The 27,369-nt window shown below is 34.1% G+C and overlaps 5 protein-coding genes across 7 annotated transcripts; 3 read left to right on the top strand and 2 right to left on the bottom strand.

Moving 5' to 3' along the window:
* Positions 1–2,736: 2,736 nt before the first annotated feature.
* LOC120160903 lies at positions 2,737–3,186 on the bottom strand. Its single transcript, XM_039171219.1, has one exon. It carries the CDS (start codon positions 3,184–3,186, stop codon positions 2,737–2,739), a length of 450 nt encoding a protein of 149 aa, XP_039027150.1.
* A 594-nt stretch (positions 3,187–3,780) lies between these two features.
* On the top strand, positions 3,781–7,654 carry LOC120160972 (putative RING-type E3 ubiquitin transferase C3H69). 3 transcript variants are annotated; one of them, XM_039171284.1, is made up of 8 exons: positions 3,781–3,868; positions 4,166–4,253; positions 4,365–5,131; positions 5,546–5,615; positions 6,581–6,669; positions 6,804–6,864; positions 7,040–7,126; positions 7,230–7,654. In XM_039171284.1, the coding sequence occupies exons 1-6, from the start codon at positions 3,858–3,860 to the stop codon at positions 6,835–6,837; spliced, it is 1,059 nt and encodes a 352-aa protein (XP_039027215.1). In that variant the 5' UTR covers positions 3,781–3,857; the 3' UTR covers positions 6,838–6,864; positions 7,040–7,126; positions 7,230–7,654. The 3 variants fall into 3 exon arrangements, with proteins under 3 accessions (XP_039027215.1, XP_039027216.1, XP_039027217.1); XM_039171285.1 differs by having other exon boundaries at positions 6,804–6,876; XM_039171286.1 differs by lacking the exon at positions 6,804–6,864.
* Positions 7,655–9,163: 1,509 nt separating this feature from the next.
* LOC120160973 (zinc finger A20 and AN1 domain-containing stress-associated protein 5-like) lies at positions 9,164–9,941 on the top strand. Its single transcript, XM_039171287.1, has one exon. The coding sequence runs from the start codon at positions 9,295–9,297 to the stop codon at positions 9,832–9,834; it is 540 nt and encodes a 179-aa protein (XP_039027218.1). The 5' UTR covers positions 9,164–9,294; the 3' UTR covers positions 9,835–9,941.
* A 1,582-nt stretch (positions 9,942–11,523) lies between these two features.
* LOC120160902 (protein LIM1-like) lies at positions 11,524–11,959 on the bottom strand. The gene is made up of 2 exons (XM_039171218.1): positions 11,641–11,959; positions 11,524–11,540 (listed from the first exon to the last, which is right to left on the bottom strand). Exons 1-2 carry the CDS (start codon positions 11,957–11,959, stop codon positions 11,524–11,526), a joined length of 336 nt encoding a protein of 111 aa, XP_039027149.1.
* Positions 11,960–14,609: 2,650 nt separating this feature from the next.
* On the top strand, positions 14,610–27,271 carry LOC120160952 (clustered mitochondria protein-like). Its single transcript, XM_039171260.1, is given in 32 exon segments — positions 14,610–14,753; positions 15,529–15,781; positions 16,276–16,337; positions 16,548–16,737; positions 16,810–16,950; positions 17,034–17,190; positions 17,308–17,501; positions 17,606–17,707; positions 18,297–18,432; positions 19,775–19,889; positions 19,891–19,904; positions 20,234–20,579; positions 20,713–20,817; positions 21,019–21,137; positions 21,635–21,743; positions 21,825–22,078; positions 22,527–22,662; positions 22,748–22,940; positions 23,006–23,091; positions 23,221–23,271; positions 23,273–23,353; positions 23,562–23,717; positions 23,905–23,973; positions 24,331–24,489; positions 24,756–24,812; positions 24,889–24,929; positions 25,190–25,215; positions 25,218–25,308; positions 25,502–25,811; positions 25,903–26,010; positions 26,159–26,230; positions 26,439–27,271. Coding segments are annotated over 31 exon segments (4,383 nt in total). The 5' UTR covers positions 14,610–14,753; positions 15,529–15,555; the 3' UTR covers positions 26,916–27,271.
* Positions 27,272–27,369: the final 98 nt, after the last annotated feature.

Raw genomic sequence — 27,369 nt, 5'->3', positions numbered from 1 at the left:
TTTCGATCATAATTCCCATGAACATTAAACAACTATTAGAGATTTGGTCGGCACAACATATTAGAAGGAGAGTGAGGCATCTATGGTATATCGGCTTCTTCGGACTGATTTGGTAGATTTGGTTGTGCAGAAATAAGTCCTTATTTCAGGGGGAGACTTTCTCTGTCGATCGGATTTTCAATATGGCCTTATTGCAGGTTGGTTTCTGGGCTAATATTTTATGGCCGTCTTTGGTTCCTCATGCCATAGAATTTGTGCGAACTCCGGATTCAATTAATTTTAACTAAGTTAATTGACTTTCCCTGTGATGGCTCCTGAATTCGGCTCTTTACTGCCTGTTTTGTTCGTTTGCTTATTGTTACATTTGGTTCCTATTTGGATTTTCATTTGGTCCACAAGCAGTGTTGGGTGTTTCCTTCTTTCAGTGTCGAGCATCTTCATGTTGGAATCTCCATCTTATGCATGCCTTGGTTCTAAGGCTTGTCGATTGGGGTCACCTAGTATGATTGCAGATTTAGAGTGTTTTCATTCCAGGTTGTGTAGTTTTCTGGTGATTGGGCTTCTTGTCAATCCTTCTTCACTGTCTTGGTTCAGGATAGTGCTTGGCATCGTATATTTCAAGGTAATGCTGCTGTTTGGTTGTGGTTCGGTTGTGGTCTTAGTCTTAGCACTTGTGGTTTGTTTGTATGTGTCTTCCTCCATTCCCAGTTATCTTTTGTTATTTGGTTGTATATGTTCGTCTTTTGTGCATTGGTCTGGGAACTTAGTAGGAAGGAGATTGGTTTGTATATAGTTCGAATATCATGTGTACATCCCTTACCATCTCAAGGTTTACTCTTTTTCCTCCAATTAAGATTAGAGAGGTTTTTTAATGAGGCCTTGAGGTGGTGTACTTTATTTTGCTAATAATACAAAGTACCCTATTTCAAAAAAAAAATTTAATTTAATTTAACATATTTTAAATTTTATAACATTCTATCTAAAGTGGACCTTTTCAAAAAAAAATTATACTTTTCAGAAGAAAAAATTATTTTTTACATCAATATTAAATATTAAAATCTTATGTCAATTTTTTAAAGTTACTTTCTAATAACACTTTTCAAAAATAATAACAATCAAATTTTAACTTGTTTAAACATCAAAATCCTTATCATGGCTATGCTGTAAATTAGGTGAGACAAACCACAATTTATTTGTCCTTATCATGGCTATGGATATAAATTAGATGAGACAAACAACAATTTATTTAAGTTTGATTATGTCAAAATTCGATCAACACTCAATTCGAATGGACTTATTTCGAATTTGAACTCAATTCGAGATCTTAAAAAGTCGAAACGAGTTACTTCATATCTGACTCAAAAAACTCACGAATAACTCAAAAGAATATATATTAAAATTTTAATTTTCTAAATTAGATTATTAATAATATTAATATTTATATATTATTTTTTTAAATACAGTATAAGGTTTATGTTTAAGTTTAAGTTTGAGCTCGAACTAAATTAAGTATGAGAATATTTCGAGCTCGAGTTGAGCTTCAATTTTTTTAAAATTCGAGTCAAATTTAATAATTTTAAACTCGGAGCTTTCAAATTGATTCAAACTTAGCTTTGAGCTTTTCGAATTGATTGAAGTTTAATAATACTCAAACTTGGTTTGTCTCATTTACCACTGTCCTAATCATAACACATATTAGTTGTTACACAAATAACAAATCTAAAAATATTTTTTAGAATAGACACGTATATTAGTAACACAAATTTTTTGAATGAAATAAAGACAAATAAAGTTTTAAGATGAAAATAATCATTAAAATAAATAATTAATTAATTAAAAATAAAATATCTCTTCAAGTATACGTGGATCCGCCACTGGTTATCTATAATAAATAACGTCTAAAAGCAGTCCGTTTTGGGTCTTTGAATCTTGTTGGTCCAGCGATGAAATCCCGCAACTCCATTCAGTAATAGCACTAAAATATTTCATTGGTCAAAAGAAATTTTGAATTTTCTTATTGACATTTGTTAAAAAAATTGAGTAAACTACAAGTTTAGTATGTAATTATCAATTATAGTTCGTTTAGTACCTAAACTTTTGTTTTTTTAAATCATACCTGACATTTAATTTTTGTTTCATTTTAGTATTTCATTGTTAAAAACTTAACGCATGGGCTCATTGATCGCCGAGTTTATAACATCTGACTGTTATATTCGTCGGTCGATGAAGCCCAAACTTTTCAATATGCACATTTTTTTATTCCCTAAACACGATTTTAGCATCTGTTTCATCGGAAAACGCCTCGATCTCCCCAAATCGACAATGGCCCCTTCGATTTCTTCATCCTCTTATCTCCATGGTCCACCGTCCAATGAGCTTGAAACTAGACTATGTTGGTCGACTCGTTATTCTCTTGTGGTTCACCGTTTCGATTGACTTTTCGTTGACCAGAGCAATGACGTGTCAACCTATCGTTAAGTTTTTAACGGCGGGGTATTGAAATGAAACAAAAAAAAATAAACGTTAGGTATGATTTTGAAAAAAATGAAAGTTAAGGTACTAAAATAGATGAAAATTGATAGTTTATGTACTAAACATGTAGTTTATCCAAAAAATTCTCTCTTTTTTTTGGATAATTCAATTCTATTACCCAAAGAGAGAGGACTGCTACAAAAAACAATCAAAGTTCAGATTTACAAAGATCGCCCTTAACCAAAAAATGGCAACCAAACAAAATCAAACTATACCCCATTTGTTACATAGAATTATATTAACATTATCTATTCTATTAATAGGCCTATCCATTAGGTGAAGTCCAACTATTTCCTTGATAGCATAGAACATCTCTTCAACAGTTGAAGAACGACCTTGGAAGAGCCTCTTGTTTCTTTCTTGCCAAATGGTGTAGATTAAGGCATTTGAAGCAATTTTTATAATAGAAGTGAGTAAAGATTTACCCTTCCAAGAAGCAGCAACCCAAGCAAAAAGGGCATCCCAAGATGGGTGCCTAAACCGTAACCCATTGAGGAGGTAAACACCTGACCATAATGAAGCAGCAACAGAACAATCGAAGAATAAGTGATTTCTGGTTTCCAGAACAGCACCACAGAAGATGCAGTGGCAGTCAATAATAATCCCCATACGGTTAAGCCTTTCTTTTGTAGCGAGTCTGTCAAGGAATACCATCCAAGCAATAAGACTATGTTTTGGGATGAGAAGAGGAAACCAAAGCAGTGAATGCCAATGAACTTTAGGATTCTTTACCCTAATCTCATTCCAGATATTACTAACTTTCTTTGTTTCATAAGACAAAATAGAGAAGGCTTCGGTCCTTAACTTCAGGATCTGTTTTAAGCTTCAGCTCATGTTAGGTTTGACAGCAACAGACTAGAAATCATTAACAATAGTTGTTTGTTGTTTTCTACTATTAAAAAATAGTTGTTTTATATTAATTTACCCAAAATGGGAATTGAAGATAAAACAAGGGGCCAAAACCATAAATTTCCGTTATTACACAACGAATGGCTTTTTGACAGTTTTGACTCATGGATTGTACGGAAAAACCAACTCACCGCCAATACAAAACAATGCCATGTTTTATAACGTGCTGTGAAAACGTTGATCACATGTAAGGTTGGTTACAAAAAAACCCAGACTGTGAAAGATTCCACCTTCAATTTCGCTGCTTTTCAAAAACCCAGAACTCTGAAAGAAGCCACCTTCATTTTCGCTGATCCCCTCTTTCTTTTTTGGTTCTTTTATTTCCAGCCATCATTCAAATCCCACCCTTAACCCCCCAAACTTCCCTTCTTATAATTTTGATTTGAAAGCTTTCTCTCAATCAATCGCCATTCTCCATGCCTAAGAGGTGATTATATAATATTTCCTTTTTAATCTGTTGATTATCATGTGTTTATCCTTTGGTTTTTCCAACTTTCATGTTTATCTGTTGGGACAACATAGCCAAATGAATTGTTGGATTTTTCTCAGCTTTCCTTGTATGAATGAAGCCCCAAAATTAACTGTTTGATTAGCGAGCTTCATTCGCATTTGAGTTTCAATTACCCTGATTTCCTCGATTCCATTATTTCGTGGATGATGTCTGGATCAATCTGGATGTGGGCTGCAGCTTTTGTAACCTTTTTAATTTTTGTTATGATTCCAGAGTTCTTTGCAAGTTCTTTGCTCATGGAGCATGCCTCAAAGGGGACCATTGTGAATTTTCTCATCATTGGAAGCATCCTCCGAATAATGTAGGAAGTTTCCATTCCCTTGTGTTTTTTTTCCTTCTTATTATTTGCAGTTACCTATTGATGATGCTTTTTGGTTACCTTACTATCTTGTTTCTTACCTGGTCATTGCAGATATGCACATACTATCAGAAAGGAAACTGCTTTTATGGTAGTCGGTGCAGATATGAACACGTCAAGGCTTCACAATCAGATCCGTCGGCTTCATCTTCGTCCACAGCACCTGATTCTGTACCTTTACCTCCTTCAAAAACTGCATCTGTTGGGTCGGTTGTATCTTTAGCTGCTTCCACCAAGTTTCCTGATTCCAGTAGAGATTTCGTTGCTCCACAAGAAGGGAATTTGGAATCTGTGCCTCGGGATCTATCGGATAACTGTGAACCTGTTGAGCCTAGGAGCAATAATCCTGTTGAACGTTCTATCTGCTCATTTGCCGCAGCTGGTAATTGCCCCCTTGGAGAAAAATGTCCTCATATTCATGGAGACTTGTGTTCCACCTGTGAAAAGCATTGTTTGCATCCTTTTAGACCTGAACAAAGGGAGGAACATATGAAAATGTGCAAGAAGAAGCAAAAATATCTTAATGCATTGAAACTTAGTCAAGAAATAGAATGTTGTGTGTGCCTGGATCGTATTCTCTCAAAGCCCACAGCAGCTGAGCGTAAGTTTGGAATTCTTTCGGAATGTGATCATCCATTCTGCATAACATGCATTAGAAATTGGCGTAGCAGTTCTCCTTCCTCTGGAATGGATGTCAATACTGCCTTGAGGGCTTGCCCAATCTGCCGCAGGCTATCATATTTCGTCATTCCAAGTGTCATTTGGTATTGGACTATGGACGAAAAACAGCGAATTGTTGATGGCTACAAGGCAAAATTGAGGTAATGTCACTGCGATTTCGAAGCGTCTTATATTTCCTGCTTACATGCATTAGATTCTAAGTTGTAAGTTGTCAGAAGTATGTATATATGAATATATATATAATTGATGGATTGTTTGGATAATCTGTAAAATATATTTAATGATGGGGTGAATCAGATCATCTGGTTTCCACTACATACTTAATGGAGGATGGAATCTGTTAAAAAAGAAAAAATCTACATTGTAGAATGTTTTCATGATGTGATGAGCACAAGTCATTTTAGTGTAACAACTCTGAGCTTCAGGCTTGCATACGTACATAACATAAGGGAAAATGCTGAACTTAGAATTTTGTAGATTTGTAAATTGTATGCCAATTTTGCTTTTCTAACTAGTAAATCTTTTTGTTTTATATTGTTTCTTCACATGTGCAGGTCAATAAATTGCAAGCACTTTAACTTTGGAAATGGGAACTGTCCTTTTGGGAATAGTTGTTTTTACAAGGTAATAATTTTCATTCATTCTTTAACTCACTGTACAACCTATAAATTTCCTCTTTTTTTTGGATCTTGTCAACTAGAAGCTGTTTAGATGTGAATTTATATTATCATTCATTCCCTGCTTTTCCATTTTCCCTATCTTGTTTTTTGTGTGGTGATTCCTCACCCTTTTCTCTCATGTAGTCACTACAATTGCATGATGATTTAGCTGGTTTTTAACCCAATCTCATCTATGGTATCTAACAGTTGGACTTTTATTTGAAGGAGACTGGTTTAGGAAAATAAATTTGTTCGTACTCAGAACATTTGACAACCTCAACATTTGATGTCTTCTTCAGACACTTAATTACAGAAGACAAACTGATTATTCTTTATACTGAAGGTTTCAAAACAATGTGGAATTTTGAACCAATTGAATCCTCAAGCAATGATGAGTATATTCTTGATCAAGTTCCTAAGTTTATTTGCTATGTTCTTCTGCTGGAATTTTGGAAAGGTGGTCTTTGATATGATGCCGCCTTTCTCAACCAGGAGTAGATTGATCTTGGTGTTTGTTAACTCGATCATTGCAGATTGTCTAGACTTGAGACATTGTTAACTGTGATTGGAATCAAGTTTCTAGAGGTTAAATTAGTTTGAGGGCTTTCATGTTATAAATATTAATAATGCGTGCAGGTTTGCCCTGGTTTAAATCCTGAAGTTTATATAACTGTTCTCTAGAGGATTTTTTACTCGTGCCTCCTAGTCTAGTCTTATGTTTTCCGGAAAAAGTTACTGGAAAAACACAAGCCAAGCTTTTCTGGTTACAGAAATTTCTTTCGATCAAATAGATGGTTGTATGAAGTCGTATCTTTCAAATGGTGTACTTCAAAAATGGCATATTTTTCCTTTCTAGCGTAGCCTTGCATCTTTAGTGTTCTGTTCTAGCTGTTCATATACCATTTTTATTGCTATGTTCTGTTTTTGTAGCATGCATATCGAGATGGTCAATTGGAGGAAGTGGCTTTATGTCATCTTGGAGTTGAAGATGGGCAGACCATCATAACTAAAAATATTAGGTATTCTCTGTTCCTATTTTGAGCCTTTTTTTTTTTTTTGCGGACTTTGCTTGTGGAACTAAAGCAATTTCTGCTCTCATTTGTTAGAAGTTTTCTCCTTCCATTCTTGCTTACAATACTGAGGGTTTTTGTAGGTTGTCCGACTTTCATAGTGACTATGGACATTAGGTGAATGTTCGCAACATTTACTAGAGTGTGAGTAACTCCATTAGTCTGGTTATTGTTTTAGGTAGACATCTCTTTATTGATCATTCTGATGCAGTTATCATCTGATTGATAATTGCTAATTCTCCAGTTTTTTTCTCCAATATTGCTGTATATGTCTCCAAGATGTTTCGATCTTATTCCAAAATACTTCCCACGCATGCAGGATATCTAAATAATGCAAGGACCTATATGCAGCTTTGATGAAAAAAGTTATTTCTTCAGTTTTTACTGTTGCTCTCCACATCAAAAGGTGTGTATCGCAAACCCAATCTTTTGGGGGGCACAGGTAGTCATAATTGTATGTCTTAGCTATCTAGGAGTTGGTAAAAACGTCAAATTTTAACGAAATGCAGGATTGTTGATAAGAGAAATCAAGCTTGGAATCATGGGGGTGTGCGGGGCTATGCAATATAAAGTGCAATCTTCTGTTATAATGATGGATGGATAAATATAAATATAATGTTGAAAGCAAGTAATGGGAATGGGATGTATTTAGTAGCCATTGGTGATTAATTTGAGTAATGGATGTGAGTGGCAGTGAAAAATGCTGCATGCTTCCCTTAATCAAGTGGGACGCTTGGAGCTGTATCTTGTGGCTCTCGTCTTTCTGGCAGAGCTATAGAGAGATGAGAAGTGAAAAATGGAGCAGCAGAAGCAGTGTTGTATGTTGAAATATTCAGGGTTCCCATGCTTTGATCCTGTATTTGTAATGTGCTGAATATTGTGTACACATTGGCTTTTGGATATGAATACATACAAGCTCCCAATACCTTATACTGTAATTATTCTACTTCAATTAAATAACTTTTTTTATCTTAAAAAAGGGGTAAACTACAAGTTTAGTACCCAAACTTTAAAATCATACCTAACGTTCAATTTAGGTTTCAATTTGGCATATGCCATTAGAAAATTAACAGAACTGCTGGCGTGATTTTTATTTTATTTTTTTCAATGATGACGTGACATTACCTTATGGTGACACGTTAGCATAATCGTTAAGTTTGTAACAATAGAGTATCAAAATGAAACCTAAATTAAATATTAGGTATAGCTTTGAAATAAAATAAAATTTAGATAATAAAATAGAATAAAAGTAATAGTTTATATATTAAACATTTTAGTAGAGTAGACATGATGACAATTATGACGACGACGTCATGAGATTAAATAAAAAAAAAATTACATCTTAAAATGTTGTGAGATATCAATGCTGCATAACAAAATCTTAAATTTTAAAAACGATGACATTACATATCTTATTATTCAAACCTTTTGGAGCAAAAGATAATGATTTCATGACAATACATTTACTATCATTTTTTTTATAGAGATAACAAAGATTTATAGATTTTCCTCGTCTGCAAAAGACAAATAGGATGAATTAAAATTGTGTACGTCCTCTTATTTTTCTTATCATTTATGTCTGATTAGTGACGTTAATTAAATTAAGAAAATTTATTATTAGCATAAAATAAAGGACATCATGAACATACATACGTGTATGTATGTATATAGAGATATACGAATACGTAGAGAATGAAGACACGTATATGCCGAAAGGAAGGGAGAAACCGAGGTCATGGAAAAGGATATGGTTATCACCTTTGCCCAGCCAGTGGCCTGTGGGCTGCGACTTTTCTCCCTACTTTCCCATTATATCCTCTTCTTTTTCTCCCTAAGATTATATAATATCTTCAAGCAATCAATAGAGTTGATTTAAGTTTATACTAATTTAACCTCTCTTAAGTATATTTTAAATTCGAGGTCTTTTGTATATCAAAAAACTTCGTTTAAATATTCATCTATTAAATTTAAGTGTACAACGCAGATTAATCTATATCAAAACTTCAAACCAGGAGAATAACCAAATATATATCCAAGCAAACATGTGATGGCTTGCCCCACTTCTATTACTACTTGACACGTTCATTACACGCATTCCATATAATAATAGTAATATATCCATTACAATAAGGGATTCACATAGGGAAGCGGGTAGAAGAATTCGTTATTCTAAAAATTTAAAATTATTATATATATTTTATATTAAAAATTTGTTTCTATTACTTTTTAAAATTTTATAGTTTCGTTTATCTTAACATTTTAAAAACTTATTCTCTGGTATAAAATCATGGATTAAACACGCGAGAAAGGAAGCAAGTTGAAATGGGGGAAAAGCGAAGAAGAGGTTAATTTGGTAAAATAGTGATTGGCAAATGAGAAATAAATAAATAAAATGTTAGTTTGATAGGCGTGTGTATGAAGCCCATATTCCGTCGCCATTACTGACCTGACCGACCTCTGTGGATCCCTTCAAATCCCCATAATTTCCTCTCTCCCTTCAAACCATTCAACAAATACTTCTCTTCTTCCTCCGTTTCATCCTTGTTTTTGCTTCCATCAACAACGCAGGGAGATATGGCTCAACGAACTGAAAAAGACGAGACCGAATTCAAAGTCCCCAACGCCTTAACGTTATGCGTTAACAACTGTGGGGTTACAGGCAACCCAGCCACCAACAACATGTGCCAGACATGTTTTTCCGCAGCCGCATCCTCCTCTTCTACCACCGGTGATGCGAGTGCTTCTGGAGTCTCGAGTCTCAAATTCCCCGACGTTCAATCCTCTAGATCTACACCGTCCCGTTCACGGGAAAGCCGATCCGGTTCTGCCCCGCTTTCAACAGCTGCAACAACAAAGACAACGAGGAATCGTCCGATGACGTCATCAAATAGATCGGTAAACGATCCCGCGGAGAAGAAGTCAGTTAACCGATGTTCGGGTTGCAGAAAACGCGTCGGGTTGACCGGGTTCAGGTGTCGATGCGGTGAGCTTTTCTGTTCGGATCATCGGTACTCGGATCGACATGATTGTAGCTACGACTACAAGGCAGCGGGTCGCGAGGCCATCGCTAGGGATAATCCCGTGGTTAAAGCAGCCAAGATTATCAGAGTTTGAGTTGGACCGATTGGGTCTAAATTCAATTCAATCAATTAAATAAAGTATTGTTAACAATTTTTCGACCTGAAACTTGAAGCAAGTAGTGGAGATCTATGCTCCATCTCGGAAAATTGGAAAAAACAATTTTCAGAAAGGGAGAACTGGGTCAAAATCTTGACATGAACTGGGGATGAAGAAGATAATTTCTCTCCTCTCATTCTTCATGTTTGAATCAAATCTATAGTATTTCATGTTCAATCTTTACTTTAAAAAAATCAAATTTTATTATTTTAGAAATGAAGAATTGTTGTAGCTTATGATTTACTTGAGATGGTTTGTTTGTTTGAGATCCAAGTTCGATGAAATTATTGCTAATACTCAAGTTTGCTGTTTGTTTGTCAATAATAATGATATATTAATTTTTAGAAATAATTTTAATTTTTAATTCTTTTAATAAAATTTCATTTGATTCTTAAATTTTAAGTTAGATATTAATTTAATCTTTTTCTAGATCATGAACATAAATCTAATATTTGTTTCTTTGAAAAAATTTAAACTTACAAATATTAAGGATAAAATACATAAATATCTTCAATTATATATTGTTACTTTGATAAGTCTTTCTATTATTGTAAATTATAAATAATTTTTTGATTATAAGATATTTTTTGATAAGTCTTTCTATAAATTATTTTATACAATGTAAAAATATTTTATATTTGATAAATTTTAATCTAATAGTATTTCAGTTAATGTAAAAATAAGTATTTAAATTAAGCAATAAAATAATTTATTAGATATTTAATCAAATAGGGTGCAAACTAAAGAATGATAATTCAATACCAATAACCGGTTGGTATAGCGAGATGAGACAATAAATTCCTTAAGTAAGTTCAGGGGTTTGAATCTTGGCGATTACGAATGGAGCAAACTGGATTGGGAGGGTTGCCATCACCTTTGCAGTACCCATCTGAATTAGTCGACCAATAGATTGAAAATCAGTGGTTATACAAAATAAAGGAATGATAATCCAATGTTCTCAATTTTTCAATCTAATAACAATTTTGGTCATTATAAACTTAATTATTAGACAAATTAGACATTATTTTCTAATTCATTGTATTTTTATTAAAAAAAATTAATATTTCGACCTATATTTATATCTAATATTATCTCCGTCCCTAATACACGCATACACATATATTATATTTGTATATATACACATACAGGAGAGAGATGTTCAGGTTTTTCTTCAAAATTACACTGATGTTAAGTATTTTATATCAATATCTGCCTTGTAATCTCTATCTGACACAATATCTCGTACGATCGATTGTTTGGCTGGCCGCCATCGTTGCCGAAGAGCTAATTTATTTCAATAATACGAAGCGTTGTGATATTTTTATTATATTTTCCCATAAATATAATGAATGTAATTCAATTCTATTATTAGTATTGTTGATGTGTTAGTGGGCTCTATATTTGTGAAGTCTACTCTGCACAGTTTGACAGAGAGAAGACAAGCATAATTAAAAGAAATGGAGCCAATGAACTGTATCTGTCACCAAAGGAAACAACTCAAACAAGCTTTAATATGCAAATAACTAAGCTATCTTTTCATTTTATGCAATCTACAGATAGTACGAATAGGGAAAGGCTCCGATGATGAGCTCTGCACAATTTTATTCTTAAAAGTCATGCATGGATCTACTTCATTGCATCGCCTGCGCATGCACCAGAAAGTATATTTAAGGAGTAAATAATTTATGTGTTGAAACAAGGAAAAATATATAAGTGTTTGTATAGAGGGTGAGAGGGGAATACATGGTTCAAAGTTGGCAGAACATTTCTGAGGCAGCTGGAGTGCCATGTTCCGATCTACACCGGTTATGGGAGGACCATTGACAAGAACACATAGACATGGTTGACCCAGAGCTTTGATGGCGTTGCAGCAGGTATCGCTCGGTGGAATTCGGCTAAAGGGAGTAACCGCAGCTCTGCACGGTATCAACTGCACCAGTGCCATCAAGAATGTGTTGTGACAAGAAGTGGCCCGACCTTGTTCGACCATACCTGTAAGGACCAACACCAACATCATCAAAGGCACTGCCTTGGAGTTGGACCCCAGAAGAAGCAGCTTCATCTTAGATTTTGAGCTTATCTCTACTCCCTTGTTGGTTTCCTCTTAATTATTGGGATTCAGAGCAGATATCTGAATAAATATGCATGAATAGAAGTCATGTCATGCCATTAGGTACCTATGTCCTAACCACGTATCACACAATTCATGCCATCATCTCGCTTATCCCTTGGAAACCAATTTAATATAATTTATTAGAAGGGTAAAGTTCACAAATGGTTTTGTCTATAAAGCGATGCTTTATCGAATCTCTAGACCATTAAAAGTTACAAAATGATCTATCGACTATAAAATGTTGCTTTGTTGACTCATCCGACTATTATTATTATTATTATTTAATTAAAACTATTAAAAGTTATAAAATGATCACCCGACTATTCATATACTCCAAACTCGCCATTTTCTGTTAAAAAATTGTAGTGGTTTGAGCTGAACATTAACTTGTTGACTAAGATGTGATAAAATCATATTTTACTGGTATCGTCGTTCTTTCAAGCACTAGCTCGACGATATAATCTTTCAAGCACTAGGTCAACAATATAATGTAAACAGAGAGTCGATCTATAAAATACAACTCAAATAATTCTGTGATAAGATTTTATCATATCCCAACCAACTGGTTAATCTCAGACGAATGTCAATTTTTTATGTACTGTTATTTTATTTTGATCAAATGAATGAAAATCCATTTTACTTTATCGTTTTTTATTTCAATATACCACCCATTTCTTTGTATTTTTCCTTGTTTGGTTGTCTTGGAGTTGTTCATATTTGAGTTGAGGACTTCGTACCAATATTTAATTTTTAATTCTATTTTAGTTGAATGTAACTTAAAAAAAATCAATTTAATTTATATTTATAGTTTTATTTCAAATTTCTATATTTATTGTGTGGGTTTGAATTTTTATCTCTAAAAATAAAAAATTAGATAATATAATTATCGATGTATTTTGTTTCTTTAAATTTTTATGTGAATAGATGCTTTTTAAAGATTTAAAACAATATCAGCATGATATTTTAATATATAATTTATATCGGAAAAAATAAAAAATATTGATTAATATATATTTTTAAATAACTCCAAAAAATAATGTTGGATTTCGCCTCTACTCCAAACCAACTTCAAATATAAAATCTGAAACAGTTAGGCTCCTTAGCATTGTTGTTGTCACAGTTTCGAGGTCATAAGCTATTCCTCGTGGCAAAAACAATGTTGAACGAGTAAAATATTTCTAGTTATGATGTTAAACTCATGATTTGACTAACCTAACCAAAATACTTAGGTAAAACGACTTCATTATTATCATGATTTGTATGCTAAACGACTTCATTATTATCATGATTTGCTTGATTATGCTAAACTTTTATTATTTTTAATATATAGTAAAATGACTTCATTATTATCATGATTTGATTTTATTATGCTAAACTTTTATTATTTTTAATATATAGTAATTATTTGAAGATTTAAGTCTGAACTTGTAATGTTAAAGAATCTACACTAATTTTATACCAATTAATTAAACTAATATTCAATAAACTAAGTTATCTTTTTTTTTTCAAACACGGATTTTATCACACCCCGAATTAGGTGTTAAAAGTTTTGGGGACAAATTAAGATTAACTAAGTGAAATTTATTTTTCTTTTGTTTATTTAGTTTTTAATAATTTCGACTTTATGATAAGTTTTTAGTTATTTGATTGTTGTTTTCGTTTATTTTTTTAGGGTAATATTTGACATTACTACGACTAATCAAAATCATGCTTATTTATTATCACATTGATCTTTTCTGTTTTTGATTCTCATATTAAATTTGGATACACAATTACATTTGTGGATAGTTTGTTTACATCGTTCGACTGCAGTTAGTCGATTCTCTTTTAATAACTTGATTCCCTTTTCTGGTTCGTTTTCTGATGTGGTCAAATCTGTTCATATCAATATTTTGTTTGAATTTTTTGTTAAATTTTTAATCTTTTATTGTATGGATGATCATTGTGTGATCTTAAATAACTAATTTTTACACCAATAATTATATTTCATCGTCATAAATTTAATTATGCGTTTAATTTAAGTTTATAATTATAAATTTTTAATTGTAATTCTAAATTAAAAACTAACTGTTTGTATATAAAATAAAGGTAAATCACAACTCTAACATAATTCAACAATCGTTTTACTAATGAATCTAAATATATTAAAAACCTATATTCAAACAAATTATCAATAAATAAATATATATATATATATAAAATATATGATAATTTGAAATTTTCAGGTGACGACTGTTTCTGATCATCCTCTCCAACTTTCTTAACCATTGACAAGATACATACATCATACAGATACAGTTGCTCGAACTCAACACCTCAAGAAGATACAATACTCTTTTTAATTACTAAACCAATTAATAGATTCTATTCCTAATCAATTATTTAAAATAATTTAATTGTTATTAATGAATTACACATAAAAGCAAAACTAGTCTAATAGAAAACAATATAAATTCCAAATAAAAAATTACTCAAATTTTAATATAAAATCACAGAATAATACATAATAATTTTGTTTAAATAATAAATATATCTAAATTATATTAATTTAAATTCTATTTAAATACTTACAAATTTATCTCAACAAAATTTATATACCATTTCTGAAAAATTCCCCTTTAAAAGTACCGGACCTACTCTCATTTCTCTTCGCACAGCCCCCGCCGCCATCATCACCAGTCTGTTACAGCTTCGCTTTCTCTTCTGACCCAATCCTTTCTCGCCTCGTCTTCTTGTTGCGACCGGTAATTATTGAAACCCTAAATCTCACTTCAAGATTGATATCTACTGAACTCACGAGATTCTGAGTAATCTGCCCTCTGCCTCTGCATCACTCTCTATATTTGATATTATGTTTTCGATTTCACTGTTTGTTACACTGTCTCATCCCATACTTTCTCTGTTTGTTTTGTTGAAAATGATATATAAATGTATGTATGTATAAGGTATCTGTTTTCTTGGAAATAGCGGACCATTATTGCCGCTATTTTCCGTTCCACTACTATAGTGGCCGCGGTTTGTTTAGGCTGCTCTGGAGGTGTATGTGCCGCTAATGTGAAATAGTGGCCACCACAGCGCTAGGCAATTGCTATTTGAAATCCCGAGGTAACCCAAACAAAATACGATACAGCTGTTGTTTGGGTAGGATAGTTACGTTTATAGCATCTTGCTTCTGTTGGATGCATTATTCGGTGAAATGATTATGGTCTAATGATTCCAATCTAATTGCCAGTCTTGATTTTTCTGATTACCAAGTTTTTCTAATAACGAGTTTGCATCTTTTTAGGTGCATTCAGGGATTGTCTTGAAAAAAAGCTTTTCCCCCTTTTAACGAATATACAGACACATATACATATCAGTTCAATTTCTGTGGAGCCGCTTATGATATTTTCTTAGCTCATGGGCTTTTGTTTTTCTCCTCCCGTCTAGTTATGTTATACACTTATAATATTTGTTATCGGATTTTTGGGTGACAACCAACTCATTGTAGAAGTTATTCAATCTCTTTATGTGCTTATAAGTATTGAAAAATCAAGTTAGTGCAAATGGCGGGAAAATCTAGTAAGGGAAGGAACCGGAGAGGGTCACACAATTCAACAACTTCTTCAGAGCAAGCTGTCTCCTCAGATGTTCCCTTGAAGGATAATGTAACTGCTTCCAAGCCTCCTAATGTTGCCTCTAATGGAGTTGCAAACGTGGTTGAATCATCTGGTCCCAAGTCAGAAATGACAGAGCAAGAAGCTTTGGATTCATCAAGCCAACAAAAGCAAGGTGAATTTTTATGCATGATTGCTATATTATTACTTTTAGTGTGATGACCTTCCATTAGCAAATTATGATCAGCTCTGAAATCTTATAATGATTTCCTTTTTTCAAGAGATTTATTAGCATTGGTGTTTAAAGAAAGAGCTTTATTATTATTATTTTTCCATCTACATTCTATGATTTCAATAATTTATCTATATGTATGTATTTTCAGTCGTCTAATCCATGATTTTCAGACTTCAGTTATTTGTCTGTGTGTACGTGTTCATTTGTCAAAATTCTGAAAAGTTGTTGATAAATATGTTTCCTTGAACAATATTAGACAGATGAATAGTCATTTCATATCTTTGCATCTATTAGACTTTTCATCTTTGGTTTAACAACCTGCTTTTGCTGTTGTTTATATGAAATCTTAATTTAAGTGTGTTTTTTATGGTTCTACTTCTATTGAATACTTCTTGAATTGCTCTTGGACTCACATTCTTCCCATATTAATGCAGGTGACCTTCATCTTTATCCGGTGCCTGTTAAAACACAAAGCGGAGAAAAGCTTGAACTGCAGGTGAACCAACTTGCTTTCAGAACAATGCTCTCACTCTCTCTATGCATGTATATGGTTTGCAGATGTATTCTTTTTATGGGTGGATGTGTTTACAAATCTAGATTTGGAATGGTTTTCATTGGGATACAATTAAAAATTGAATTTGCTTTTTGTGTAGATACCTTATTACTGATGTGGTTTAAATGATGAATTGACTATTTGCATATGCAGTTGAATCCTGGAGATTCTGTCATGGACATACGGCAATTCCTTCTTGATGCTCCAGAGACCTGTTACTTCACATGCTATGATTTACTGCTGCACATTAAGGACGGTTCAACTCATCATTTAGAAGACTATAATGAAATTTCTGAAGTAGCTGACATTACTATCGGTGGTTGCTCCTTGGAGATGGTTGCTGGTATACTAGCATTGTTTTCCATTTTATGGTTTTAAGGTCTATGCGTGGGCTCTAACCTGATATTTTTGGCAGCATTATATGATGATAGATCCATCAGAGCTCATGTTCACTGCACAAGAGATCTACTTTCCCTTTCTACACTTCATGCCTCGCTCTCAACTTCACTTGCATTGCAGTATGAGAAGGCACAAAGTAAAGCTTCCAATTCAGGAGGTTTTAAATTGGACCTTAAATCACCGTCATTTACCATTTTGCAAACTCTGGGATTTTAACCTTTAGTTTTTTTTAAAATCCAGATGCTGCAAAAATTGAAGTTCCAGAGCTTGATGGCTTGGGCTTTATGGAGGATGTTACTGGATCATTAGGTAAATTACTGTCCTCATCTTCAAAGGAGATCAAATGTGTGGAGAACATTGTTTTTTCGTCCTTCAATCCTCCACCAAGCTATCAAAGGTAAAATTCTGAATTTCTTTTCTTTATATTGGCAGGGTGTTTTTGTTGCTGGGGGTGAATGAGTTTTGCCATTTATCTTGAATGAGTAACAACATATTGTAACTTTGTTGGGGACAGGCTTGTTGGGGATTTGATCTATTTGGATGTAGAAACTTTAGAGGGTAACAAATACTGTATTACGGGAACCGCAAAGATATTTTATGTCAATTCAAGCACTGGGAACATTCTTGATCCCAGACCAAGCAAAGTTGGTTATGAAGCAACAACTCTCGTTGGACTCTTGCAGAAAATTAGCTCTAAATTCAGGAAAGGTAACATAATATGTCAAAACATTCTTTTACCTGGTTTTAGAGGTTGATATTTTCTAGTCCATTTACCATTATCCTGTAATTTTTTTTTTGTATTTGTAATGAAGCTTTCCATGAGACTATGGAGCGGAAGGCCACTGCGCATCCTTTTGAAAATGTTCAATCTTTGCTTCCACCAAATTCATGGCTGGAATCATATCCAGTTCCTGGTAAGTTCTTTCTAAAGTTATGCTTAGTGTTTTGCTTCGGAAAAGGAATAAATGGATTGAACCTCTGATGTGGAGGGTACTTCTTTTTTGTCTGTTTTTTCTTACACTACGTGCGGTAGGGAAGAAAATGGACGGAAGTGAAAAAAGTGAGGAAAAAAGAAGGAAAGGGAAGAAAGTTGTTAAAAGTTGTATGCTATGGAGGATAAAAATAGAGGAAAAGAGAGAAGATAGGGTAAAGTTATAAATAAAGTTGTTAATGTAAGTTGAATGGCGTTTTTATATCCCATAGAAGGCTTTGATTTGAAGGGAAAGGATAGTTGCAAATGCACCCATTTTCTTTTCCTGTACTTCTTTCCTATCAATTGTAGGAAAGGGTGGAAAGAAAGCAGTTTATCCTAATATTCCATTCCCTTCCATCTAGTGTAATTTTTTCTGTTTGCTTTTTGGGTGTGCTTGTTAGATGTTTGCGCAGTGAGAATATATTTTTTTTTGTTTTAAAAAATTAAAAACAATGAATTTAAGTATGTTGCATTGGAAAAACAGTATTATTGTTTTGCAAAGCTGATTCTGCTGTTTGTGCTGTTGTCAGATCACAAACGCGATGCAGCCAGAGCAGAGGATGCATTAACTCCTTCATATGGGAGTGAGTTGATTGGCATGCAAAGAGATTGGAATGAGGAACTGCAATCTTGTCGAGAGTTCCCGCATACAACTCCTCAAGAAAGGTACATAATACCATGACCTACTTATAATTAACTTCTAATTATCATAATAATTTTTTTGAAGAACTTAACTCATCCTGTAGATGTATAATGCTTATTATCTAATAATTAGCTAGTAATAAAACATTTAGGGGTTGTTTGATAAAATAAAATGTTTAAGCGCTGAATGATTCAATCGCCTGAATGATTCAAAGGCTTTGTATGATTGACTCTGAATGTGACATGTTGTTTGATAATGGTTCTGAATGTACAATCTGAATCATGAATATTTTCATTTTTACCTTCATAATGATTTATTATATTATAAGATATGATTGTTTAATAAGACAACATGTGAAAAAATAGGTGTTATGGTAAAATACCAGGTGCTTAATGATTCAGAATGTGCTTTAATGCTGAATCATTCAGCAGTGTTTTGTTGTTTCATTCAACAGTGTTGATGTTTCATTCAGCATAGTCTTCATTCAAAGGTGACAATCAAACACGTTGAATGTTGAACGGTTCAGCATTCAGCGCTGAAGGGTTCCATTCAGCAGTAAACAAACGACCCCTTAATCAATATTCTTTGCAAATTATGTCTAGCTGGATCTACGTGATCCATGCAATGCTGATTATTCATTTTGATAAGAATGTATCATGTTTGAATAACAGTTTTATATGCTTGTGCACCGAATTTAATTGGTACTGTAAATTTAAATTGTAATAGCATACATATCAGATAGAGGATTAAATTTGATGTGTCATACTGAAAGGAAATTAAATCTTTTTGTCTTTTGGTCTGATAGAACTTTTGCTACATTTGGTAGCACTGTTATTTTTTTCCTCACGTTTTAGTACATGAGGTAGCAATAAACTAACTTAACTTCGTACTCTAATTTTTAGTTATTCACGTGACTTAGTTTAAAATAAAGAGAAATTGTCTATTTTGATGAGGTCTCATTTTTACCTGAGTTTTTTACTCATCTTTCTAATTTCCAGTTTAGATTTGTATAGATTCTTTTTTATGTTATGAGAAACTATTTTAAAACCCCTATAATAATTAAACTTTTCCTTTTGCTAATACTTATGCCAAATGAGTCATTAATGTTCTAAATCTTGACATAAGAAGCCCCAAAATATAGAGTTAATGTGTGGTTGAATGGGAAATTAAAAAAATTAATCCAACGCATTTCTGATATTAAGATTTTTAAGGTTACAATGTATGATATGTACTATTTTGTAGTTTGTGAATGAATTAGTATCTTAATTTTCTTTTAAGCTGGACATACATGCCACATGTTCGCAGGCTTTAAGCCATTATCAATCATTTTAGAGTTTCTGCTTATCATGTGGACATTTTTTGCAGGATCCTGCGGGATAGGGCTCTCTATAAAGTGACCTCAGACTTTGTTGATGCAGCAATTAGTGGTGCTGTTGGAGTCATCAACAGATGTATACCACCTATAAATCCAACTGATCCTTGAGTGCTTTCACATGTTAGTATTCCTTAAAAGAACTCTGCCTTTGATTGAGAATTTTAGGATGATTTGAAAACTGTGTTATCTTTCACATTTCCTCTGGAAAGATGAACTATGATTTCTCTGAGGAGTTACATTGTCCTGTTTCCCCCTCTTGATGTTTGTGATATTATTTTAAGGTCAGGCTTAGGCATCTCTTAGCAGTTTATCAATTCATTTATTTCTCTGTTCTTTGTTTAGTAATTTCATTTTTTACAGCCTAATTTTCCTCCTCATTGCATTTTTGCTCTTGTTGTTTTACCTTATAATCGAGATAAATTTGGTAATGTCATATATTTTCATTTCAGGTACGTTCATAACAACATATTCTTCAGTTTTGCTGTTGATTCGGATATGGAACGACTGTCCAGGAAACGTTCAGTAGATACTTATTCAAATTCTGAGAGCAGAAACGAAGCTGCAGGTAGCATGAATCCAAACGAGGTAAGATCAAGCATGGGGGGAAGTGATAGTGTAACAGAATTGGCTCAAGGGTCTGTTGAGACACCATTGGCTGAGAGCGAGCAGGCTACATATGCTTCTGCAAATAATGATTTGAAAGGCACAAAGGCATATCAGGAAGCTGATGTCCCTGGACTTCATAACCTTGCTATGGCCATAATTGATTATAGAGGTCATAGAGTGGTGGCGCAGGTGAGCGCCCTTTCCTTTGCTATTTTAGGAGAAGTTGTTGGATGCTTCTTCAGCCTAATTGTTAATTTTTCCTTTTTTGATGTCTTCATTTATTTGATTAGAATTAGGTAATAATTTGACACTTCTTTTGTAGAGTGTCTTACCTGGCATTCTCCAAGGGGATAAATCAGATTCTCTCCTTTATGGATCTGTTGACAATGGAAAAAAGATCTGTTGGAATGAAGATTTTCATTCAAAGGTGAGAAAATTTGACATTCTCAAAAAAATGTCCGTTTTATGTGGCATGTTTGTGGACAAATCACTTTCTTGTTGGTTGTAGCATCAATTTCTTTCAACTTTTATATTTCATTTTATTTTAATTTCTTACATTACTATATTAGATACTCTTTACAGAGAATAAATGTTTTGGTGGGGAGTGCTGACTTCTATGTTCCTTTAGGTACTTGAAGCTGCCAAACGCCTTCATTTGAAGGAGCACACGGTACTTGATGCATCTGGGAATGTTTTCAAATTGGCTGCTCCAGTGGAATGCAAGGGCATTGTTGGTAGTGATGACAGGTTATTGAACCTATCCTTTTGGTTTGCAAGCTCAGAGATGCATTGATATTCTTCTCTTGATGTCCTTAACAGTCTTTTTGATACCCATCACTGGCCTTGAGTTCACATTTTTTTTTATTTACTTAAGGCATAGTGTTCTCAAATCATTGATTCTATTTACTTGTTGTTTCACATTTCTAATTAACTCTTCCCTTTTCTTAAGAGTTGCAATTTCCTCGCACTTCACCGACTTAATCTTAGTTTTACTCAATTCTGTTCAGTTTATTTTCTTTAGGTTCCTAGTCAGAGGACACATCTACTTTGCAGCTTTAATTGCTAGATGAGATTAGTTAATATTCCTTCCAAGGAATGTTTCTCCTAAGAGAGAGAAAGATGACTATATTTTTTCATTTTACATGCTAATATGAGCTTCAACTTTGCATGTTATAATTTGTGCTCAACTAAATTTTTGTCTTTGGCTTTCTTTTCCTGTTCCTTAAATTCCATTTTTTAATTAGGCATTATCTTCTGGATTTGATGAGAGCAACTCCTCGTGATGCAAATTTTAATGGACCAGGATCTCGATTTTGTATATTGAGATCAGAACTAATTATTGCTTTTATCCAGGTATTACATTCTTACATTAATGTCAATTTGCAATTTGTATGAAGTGCTCTTATCTGATGTTGACTTGCTTAACTGGAGAAGGCTCAAGCTCCAGAAAGCTCAAAATCTGTGTCTAAATCTGAGGGAGAGGTTAATGTTGCAATCGATTCTTCAAAATCTGAGGGAGAGGTTAATGTTGCAACAGATTCTTCAAAATCTGAGGGAGAGGTTAATGTTGTAACCGATTCTTCAAAATTTGAGGAAGAGGTTAATGTTGCAACTTATTCTTCAAAAGCTGCTGTTGACGAAGCACCAGTGGCTACAGATGCTCATGAAGCTGCAACTTCTGATCATGAGGCAAGTCTCTCTTCGATAACACAGATCTAATCTGTTGCATTTGCCTTTCTATCTAATACTGTTCAGGTTTTCGAGTTCTCATAAGCATTTTCTTTTTTGTTGCCAAATGTGGTAAATGGTGATAATCACCCAACTTTAAGAAAGTGACTCAAGTGGTCATTGTGTTTGTCAAAGCTTTTAAATATTTTCTGCAAAGATAAGTGGATAATGCATTTGTTATGCAAATTCTTGATTAGGTGGAAATTTTGAAATGGTTGCAGACATTTTTATATCTAGTGTTTTTTTTACGTGGATTAAGGAACTGTTTGATTAGTAGTAAGATGTGAATTTTTGGGCTTATAATGTAATATTTAACTATACTCCGTTTATTACCTTATAACCGTTTGCTGCAAAACATATTTCAGTCTGTTTAACATGAAAGATATTTTGCTCATGGGCCCTTTGACCTCAGGGTACAACCAAGGAAGATAAAAATAAGGTTGATACACAATGTGCTTCTGCATCTGTTAAAAGTTGTGAAACACATGAGATATTATTTAACCCCAACGTTTTCACCGAATTTAAATTGGGTGGGAGTCAAGAGGTGAGTCTTCTTTATCTGCAACTTTCCTTCCTTTACAATGCTGCTAAACTTTTGATATCTTAGATTTTTCCTTTGTGTACACCAGGAGATAGACGCTGATGAGGAAAATGTAAGGAAAGCTAGCTCTTATCTTTTAGATGTTGTTCTTCCCAAGTTTATACAAGATCTTTGCACGCTGGAAGTTTCACCCATGGATGGCCAGACACTGACAGAAGCACTTCATGCACATGGAATTAATATCCGATACATTGGGAATGTAATCTTTATGAATTATGCGGGTTTATTTGTTTAATCCATTTTGGTGACAGAACTGAAAGCTGTTACTGAATTGCATAATTTACAGGTTGCCATGGGACAAAACATCTTCCTCATCTTTGGGATCTTTGTTCTAATGAGATTGTTGTCCGGTCAGCAAAGCATGTCTTGAAGGTGGTATTATTTGTCTGCTTAAGATCTGTTCTTGTTGTATAATGCTTTCTATGTTCTGGATATTTTGCTGTGATTTTTCAATATGTAAATTGTAATCGACCCTCTTGCTGTTTATTTATGATTATGCAGGATGTTTTGAGAGATACAGAGGATCATGATCTGGGACCTGCAATTGCACATTTTTTTTAGCTGTTTATTTGGAAGTTGCCAATCTGTTGGTGCAAAATTGACTTCTAGCACACAGTCCAAAAACCAAAAGAAAGTAAGTTCAAGTAGATGAGTTTTTGCATCCCAAGTTACTTGCTATTTCAGAGCCCTTTATAGTATACTATCACTATATTTTGGTGTGTTAATTATCCAAATCTGTGTAAGCTAAAGATGCTGTTTCTTAAGAGTAAGTGTCCATCTGATGGCATTCTAGACTGGACTAGAGTGCATGAGGCCTATATTTATGTTCAAACTATATGCAGGAGCAAGCAAGTCACCAATCTTCAGGCAAAACATCAAAGGGACATTCCAGATGGAAGGGTAAAGCATCTGCAAAGAAGAATATTTCTTATTATATGAATGTCAGCTCTGAAAGTTTATGGTCTGAAATTCAGAAATTTGCAAAATTGAAATATCAGGTATTGAATTGTATTTTTGTTGTTGGTATGGATGTCCTATAGTTATGAATGAATGCTTACCACCATATCCTTCTGTTAGTGCCTCAAGAAAACATGATATGTTAATATGAGGTTATTGAATTTATGAATATACTTTGAATTGAGCATATCTATGATTTATGTTTGATATTGGATTTTCTTTATGTAGTTTGAGTTGCCAGAGGATGCAAGATCACGGGTGAAGAAAATTTCTGTCTTACGCAATCTATGTCAAAAGGTTCTTACAATTTTCTATTTCTTACATCTTTCCTTCTTGTTTGATGATTTGCTTCCATGTCAGTTTCAGATTTTTCGTGTTTGCCTACATTGCTGGTCCATGCTGTGAAACATTTTCCTCAGGAGATGCATCTTGTGTCAGGAACAAACTAACAATTTTGTTAGGGGTGATTTCCATCGTTATCTGTTCCATGGATTGTAGTTGATTGCATATGCTTGTCTGTTTAAAATTTGGATGAATTTCTAGCTTAGATAACCTTACACAACCTTTGTAAGCCTTTGTCTTTTGATTATGTCACATGTGCTAAGTAATTTGCACTATCACCACATGCTTACATGAATATGGTTTTCTATACAGGTGGGTATAACTATTGCTGCTCGGAAGTATGATTTGAATGCTGCTACACCCTTTCATACATCGGATATCTTGAATCTCCAACCTGTAGTGAAGCAGTCAGTTCCTGTATGTTCAGAAGCTAAAGATCTTATAGAGATGGGAAAGGTCCAATTAGCTGAAGTAAGCACTGTATTCCCCTTTTCACTCATAAACACAAGGATATATATCTAATTTCATGGCACCATTTTTTCGATTTCTGCATTTGTTGTGTATCTACTACCAGGTGGAAAAATTACAGTAGAAATTTTGGAAGTACATTAGACAAGAAAAATTGAGGGTCATTTTTTTCTGCAATTTTATTAGGTTTATGGTTGAATTGTGTTGGCAGTTTGTTGCATGTATATTTTTCACATTCTGAATAAACCGTGTTCCAATATCTCTCTCAGGGCATGCTTACTGAAGCGTACACAATATTTTCAGAGGCCTTTTCAATACTTCAACAGGTAAGTTAGGTCATTCCTCTTATTATGAATAAATAAATGTAAGCTTTTCTTGATTTAATCAATTGAATGATTTCAGGTCACTGGGCCAATGCACCGGGAGGTTGCCAATTGCTGTCGGTAGTTATCATAGCTCAATCAGTTTACTAATTTTTGTCTTCTAATCATTTTTCTGTCTTTAATATTTTAATTGTCCAAAAAGAAAATTTTATGCCCTCTTCATAGTATAGTGATGGTACTTTATTTTTGTATGTTTTGCTTTATGTACGTGAACCAACCTTTTTTAACCATGTTAAAGACATGGTATTATATCTTTTATAGTTAGGCAATTCTTTTTGACTTCCAATCTTGTCTAAATGGTTTTACTTCCATGTTTTCAGGTACCTTGCTATGGTTTTGTATCATGCAGGGATATGGCCGGGGCCATAATGCAACAGCACAAAGAACTAATTATAAATGAACGTTGCTTGGGTTTGGACCACCCTGATACTGCTCATAGGCATGGGTTCTTTCTCTATTTTCTTCTCAGACACAATATTGGGTTCATTTGGTGTCTTACAATCTGAACTGATCTTCATTGCCATTGCTACAACAATATTATTTTGATTTTTAAACTTCTAGATATTTTTAACCTTTCTTGCTCTCTTCAGGGGTCTAATAAAAATTTAATTTTCAACTATCATGCTCTGCAGTTATGGCAATATGGCTCTTTTCTACCACGGCCTGAGCCAGACAGAACTGGCACTACAGCACATGTCCAGAGCACTGCTTTTGCTAAGCCTATCCTGTGGCCCAGATCATCCTGATGTTGCTGCTACTTTCATAAATGTTGCAATGATGTATCAAGATCTTAAGAAGATGGATACAGCACTTCGTTATCTGCAAGAAGCCTTGAAAAAGAATGAAAGGCTGCTTGGCGAGGAACATATTCAAACAGCTGTATGCTATCACGCACTTGCAATTGTGTTCAACTGTATGGGTGCCTTCAAACTTTCGCATCAGGCATGTGTTTCTGGAAGAGTAATGCAATTTTTCTAACCAATTGGTTTAAATAAGATTGATTTTTATTGACTATTGTTTTTGGTGCACACAGCATGAGAAGAAAACATACAACATTCTCGTAAAACAGCTTGGTGAGGAGGACTCAAGAACAAGAGACTCCCAGAACTGGATTAAGACATTTAAAATGCGTGAACTTCAGGCAAGTAATTGGTCATGCAATCACTTTGATATCAATCTATTGTCGAAGGGTCTAATATCTGGGAAAGAATTATTTGAAGAGTAATGTTGAGTGTGCCTTTCTTATATATGTTCTTTGTGGTTTCTGAGGTAGCTAATTTTTATTGCAGATGAATGCTCAAAAGCAAAAAGGTCAAGCTTTAAATGCAGCTTCTGCTCAAAAGGCAATTGATCTCTTGAAGGTATTCTAATCACCCCGTTCTTTGTTCCCCTCCCTTTGACATTGTCAGTTTCACTATGCAACTGCTATTAGAAACTTATGCATGTAACCATTTCTTGCTTTCTTTCTCTGGGTTCCTTTTTCTGCAAATCAGTAGACAGATCCGAGAGAAACAATGTTATTTCATGTGATTAGCCACACTGTATACCTGACATAAATTGGCTTGGCAGGCTCATCCAGATTTGGTGCATGCATTCCAAGCCGCTGCTGCAGCTGGAGGATCTGGGAGTTCCAGTGCATCTTTCAACAAGTCTCTGAATGCAGCAATGATTGGCGAGACTCTACCTCGTGGACGAGGATTTGATGAAAGAGCAGCTCGAGCCACAGCGGAAGCAAGGAAGAAGGCTGTTGCCAGAGGTCTTTTGACTCGCTCGCATGGAATACCAGTCCAAGCTGTGCCCCCGTTAAGTCAGCTTCTTAATATGACCAATATGGGGGCAACTCCAGAGGTAGGAGATGGGGGAGAAGCTGCCGGAGAGAGTAAGGAAGCAAATGGGCATCATAATCTAGATGCTCCAGTTGATACCAAAAAAGATGAGTCAACATCCAAGCAAGGAGAAGAGGCAGCAGCACCTGTTGGATTAGGCACAGGTCTGGTTTCATTGAATGCTAAAAAGCAGAAAGCAAAACACAAAGTCACATCTTGAAATTGACGTGTGTAGCTTGAGGATTGTTTTTTTCATCCTTGGTAGTTATCGATTGCAAGTCCGGAGCAAGAATTCAAAGTTGCAATATACATTGTTTTAGTTTTTTTGCCCCCCAATAATCTGGCATGAAATCAGCTTGTTGCTAAGCACAGGGCAGCATCTGAGGCGACTAGGATTTTGGCATTTTCAGTCAGTTGTGTTCCTTTTGGACTTGTCATTTTAGGATTCAAGTATTTGGTATTGAAGTGTAATGAAATGAGCTTCCTTTCCTAGGTTTCGTTCTCTCATAATAGCGTTTTCCATTATTGTATGCTCGTACAAACAATTTTACTTTGTTTTGAACAGACCTCAATTTTCAACCAATTAAGAGAAATAACCTTGTATTGCAACTTGCAAGAGGAGCAAACTATTTATTTATTTCGTATTGGTTAATACTTGTTTTGATAGGACACTT

This window comes from Hibiscus syriacus, unplaced genomic scaffold, assembly GCF_006381635.1.
Source record: "Hibiscus syriacus cultivar Baekdansim isolate YM2019G1 unplaced genomic scaffold, ASM638163v2 tig00111394_pilon, whole genome shotgun sequence".
NCBI classification, from domain to species: Eukaryota; Viridiplantae; Streptophyta; class Magnoliopsida; order Malvales; family Malvaceae; genus Hibiscus; species Hibiscus syriacus.
Note: the sequence above shows the minus strand (reverse complement) of the source record. Positions and strands in the feature narration are given on the sequence as shown.

What these genes read in the sequence shown, in the direction of transcription:
- LOC120160903 (XM_039171219.1), bottom strand. Translation starts at nt 3,186, where the DNA reads ATGGTATTCCTTGACAGACTCGCTACAAAAGAAAGGCTTAACCGTATG.
- LOC120160972 (XM_039171284.1), top strand. An exon ending in GGCTACAAGGCAAAATTGAG is followed by an intron (nt 5,132 to 5,545) that starts GTAATGTCACTG and finishes TCACATGTGCAG; the next exon opens with GTCAATAAATTGCAAGCACT. An exon ending in ATCATAACTAAAAATATTAG is followed by an intron (nt 6,670 to 6,803) that starts GTATTCTCTGTT and finishes GGGTTTTTGTAG; the next exon opens with GTTGTCCGACTTTCATAGTG.
- LOC120160973 (XM_039171287.1), top strand. Translation starts at nt 9,295, where the DNA reads ATGGCTCAACGAACTGAAAAAGACGAGACCGAATTCAAAGTCCCCAAC.
- LOC120160902 (XM_039171218.1), bottom strand. Translation starts at nt 11,959, where the DNA reads ATGAAGCTGCTTCTTCTGGGGTCCAACTCCAAGGCAGTGCCTTTGATG.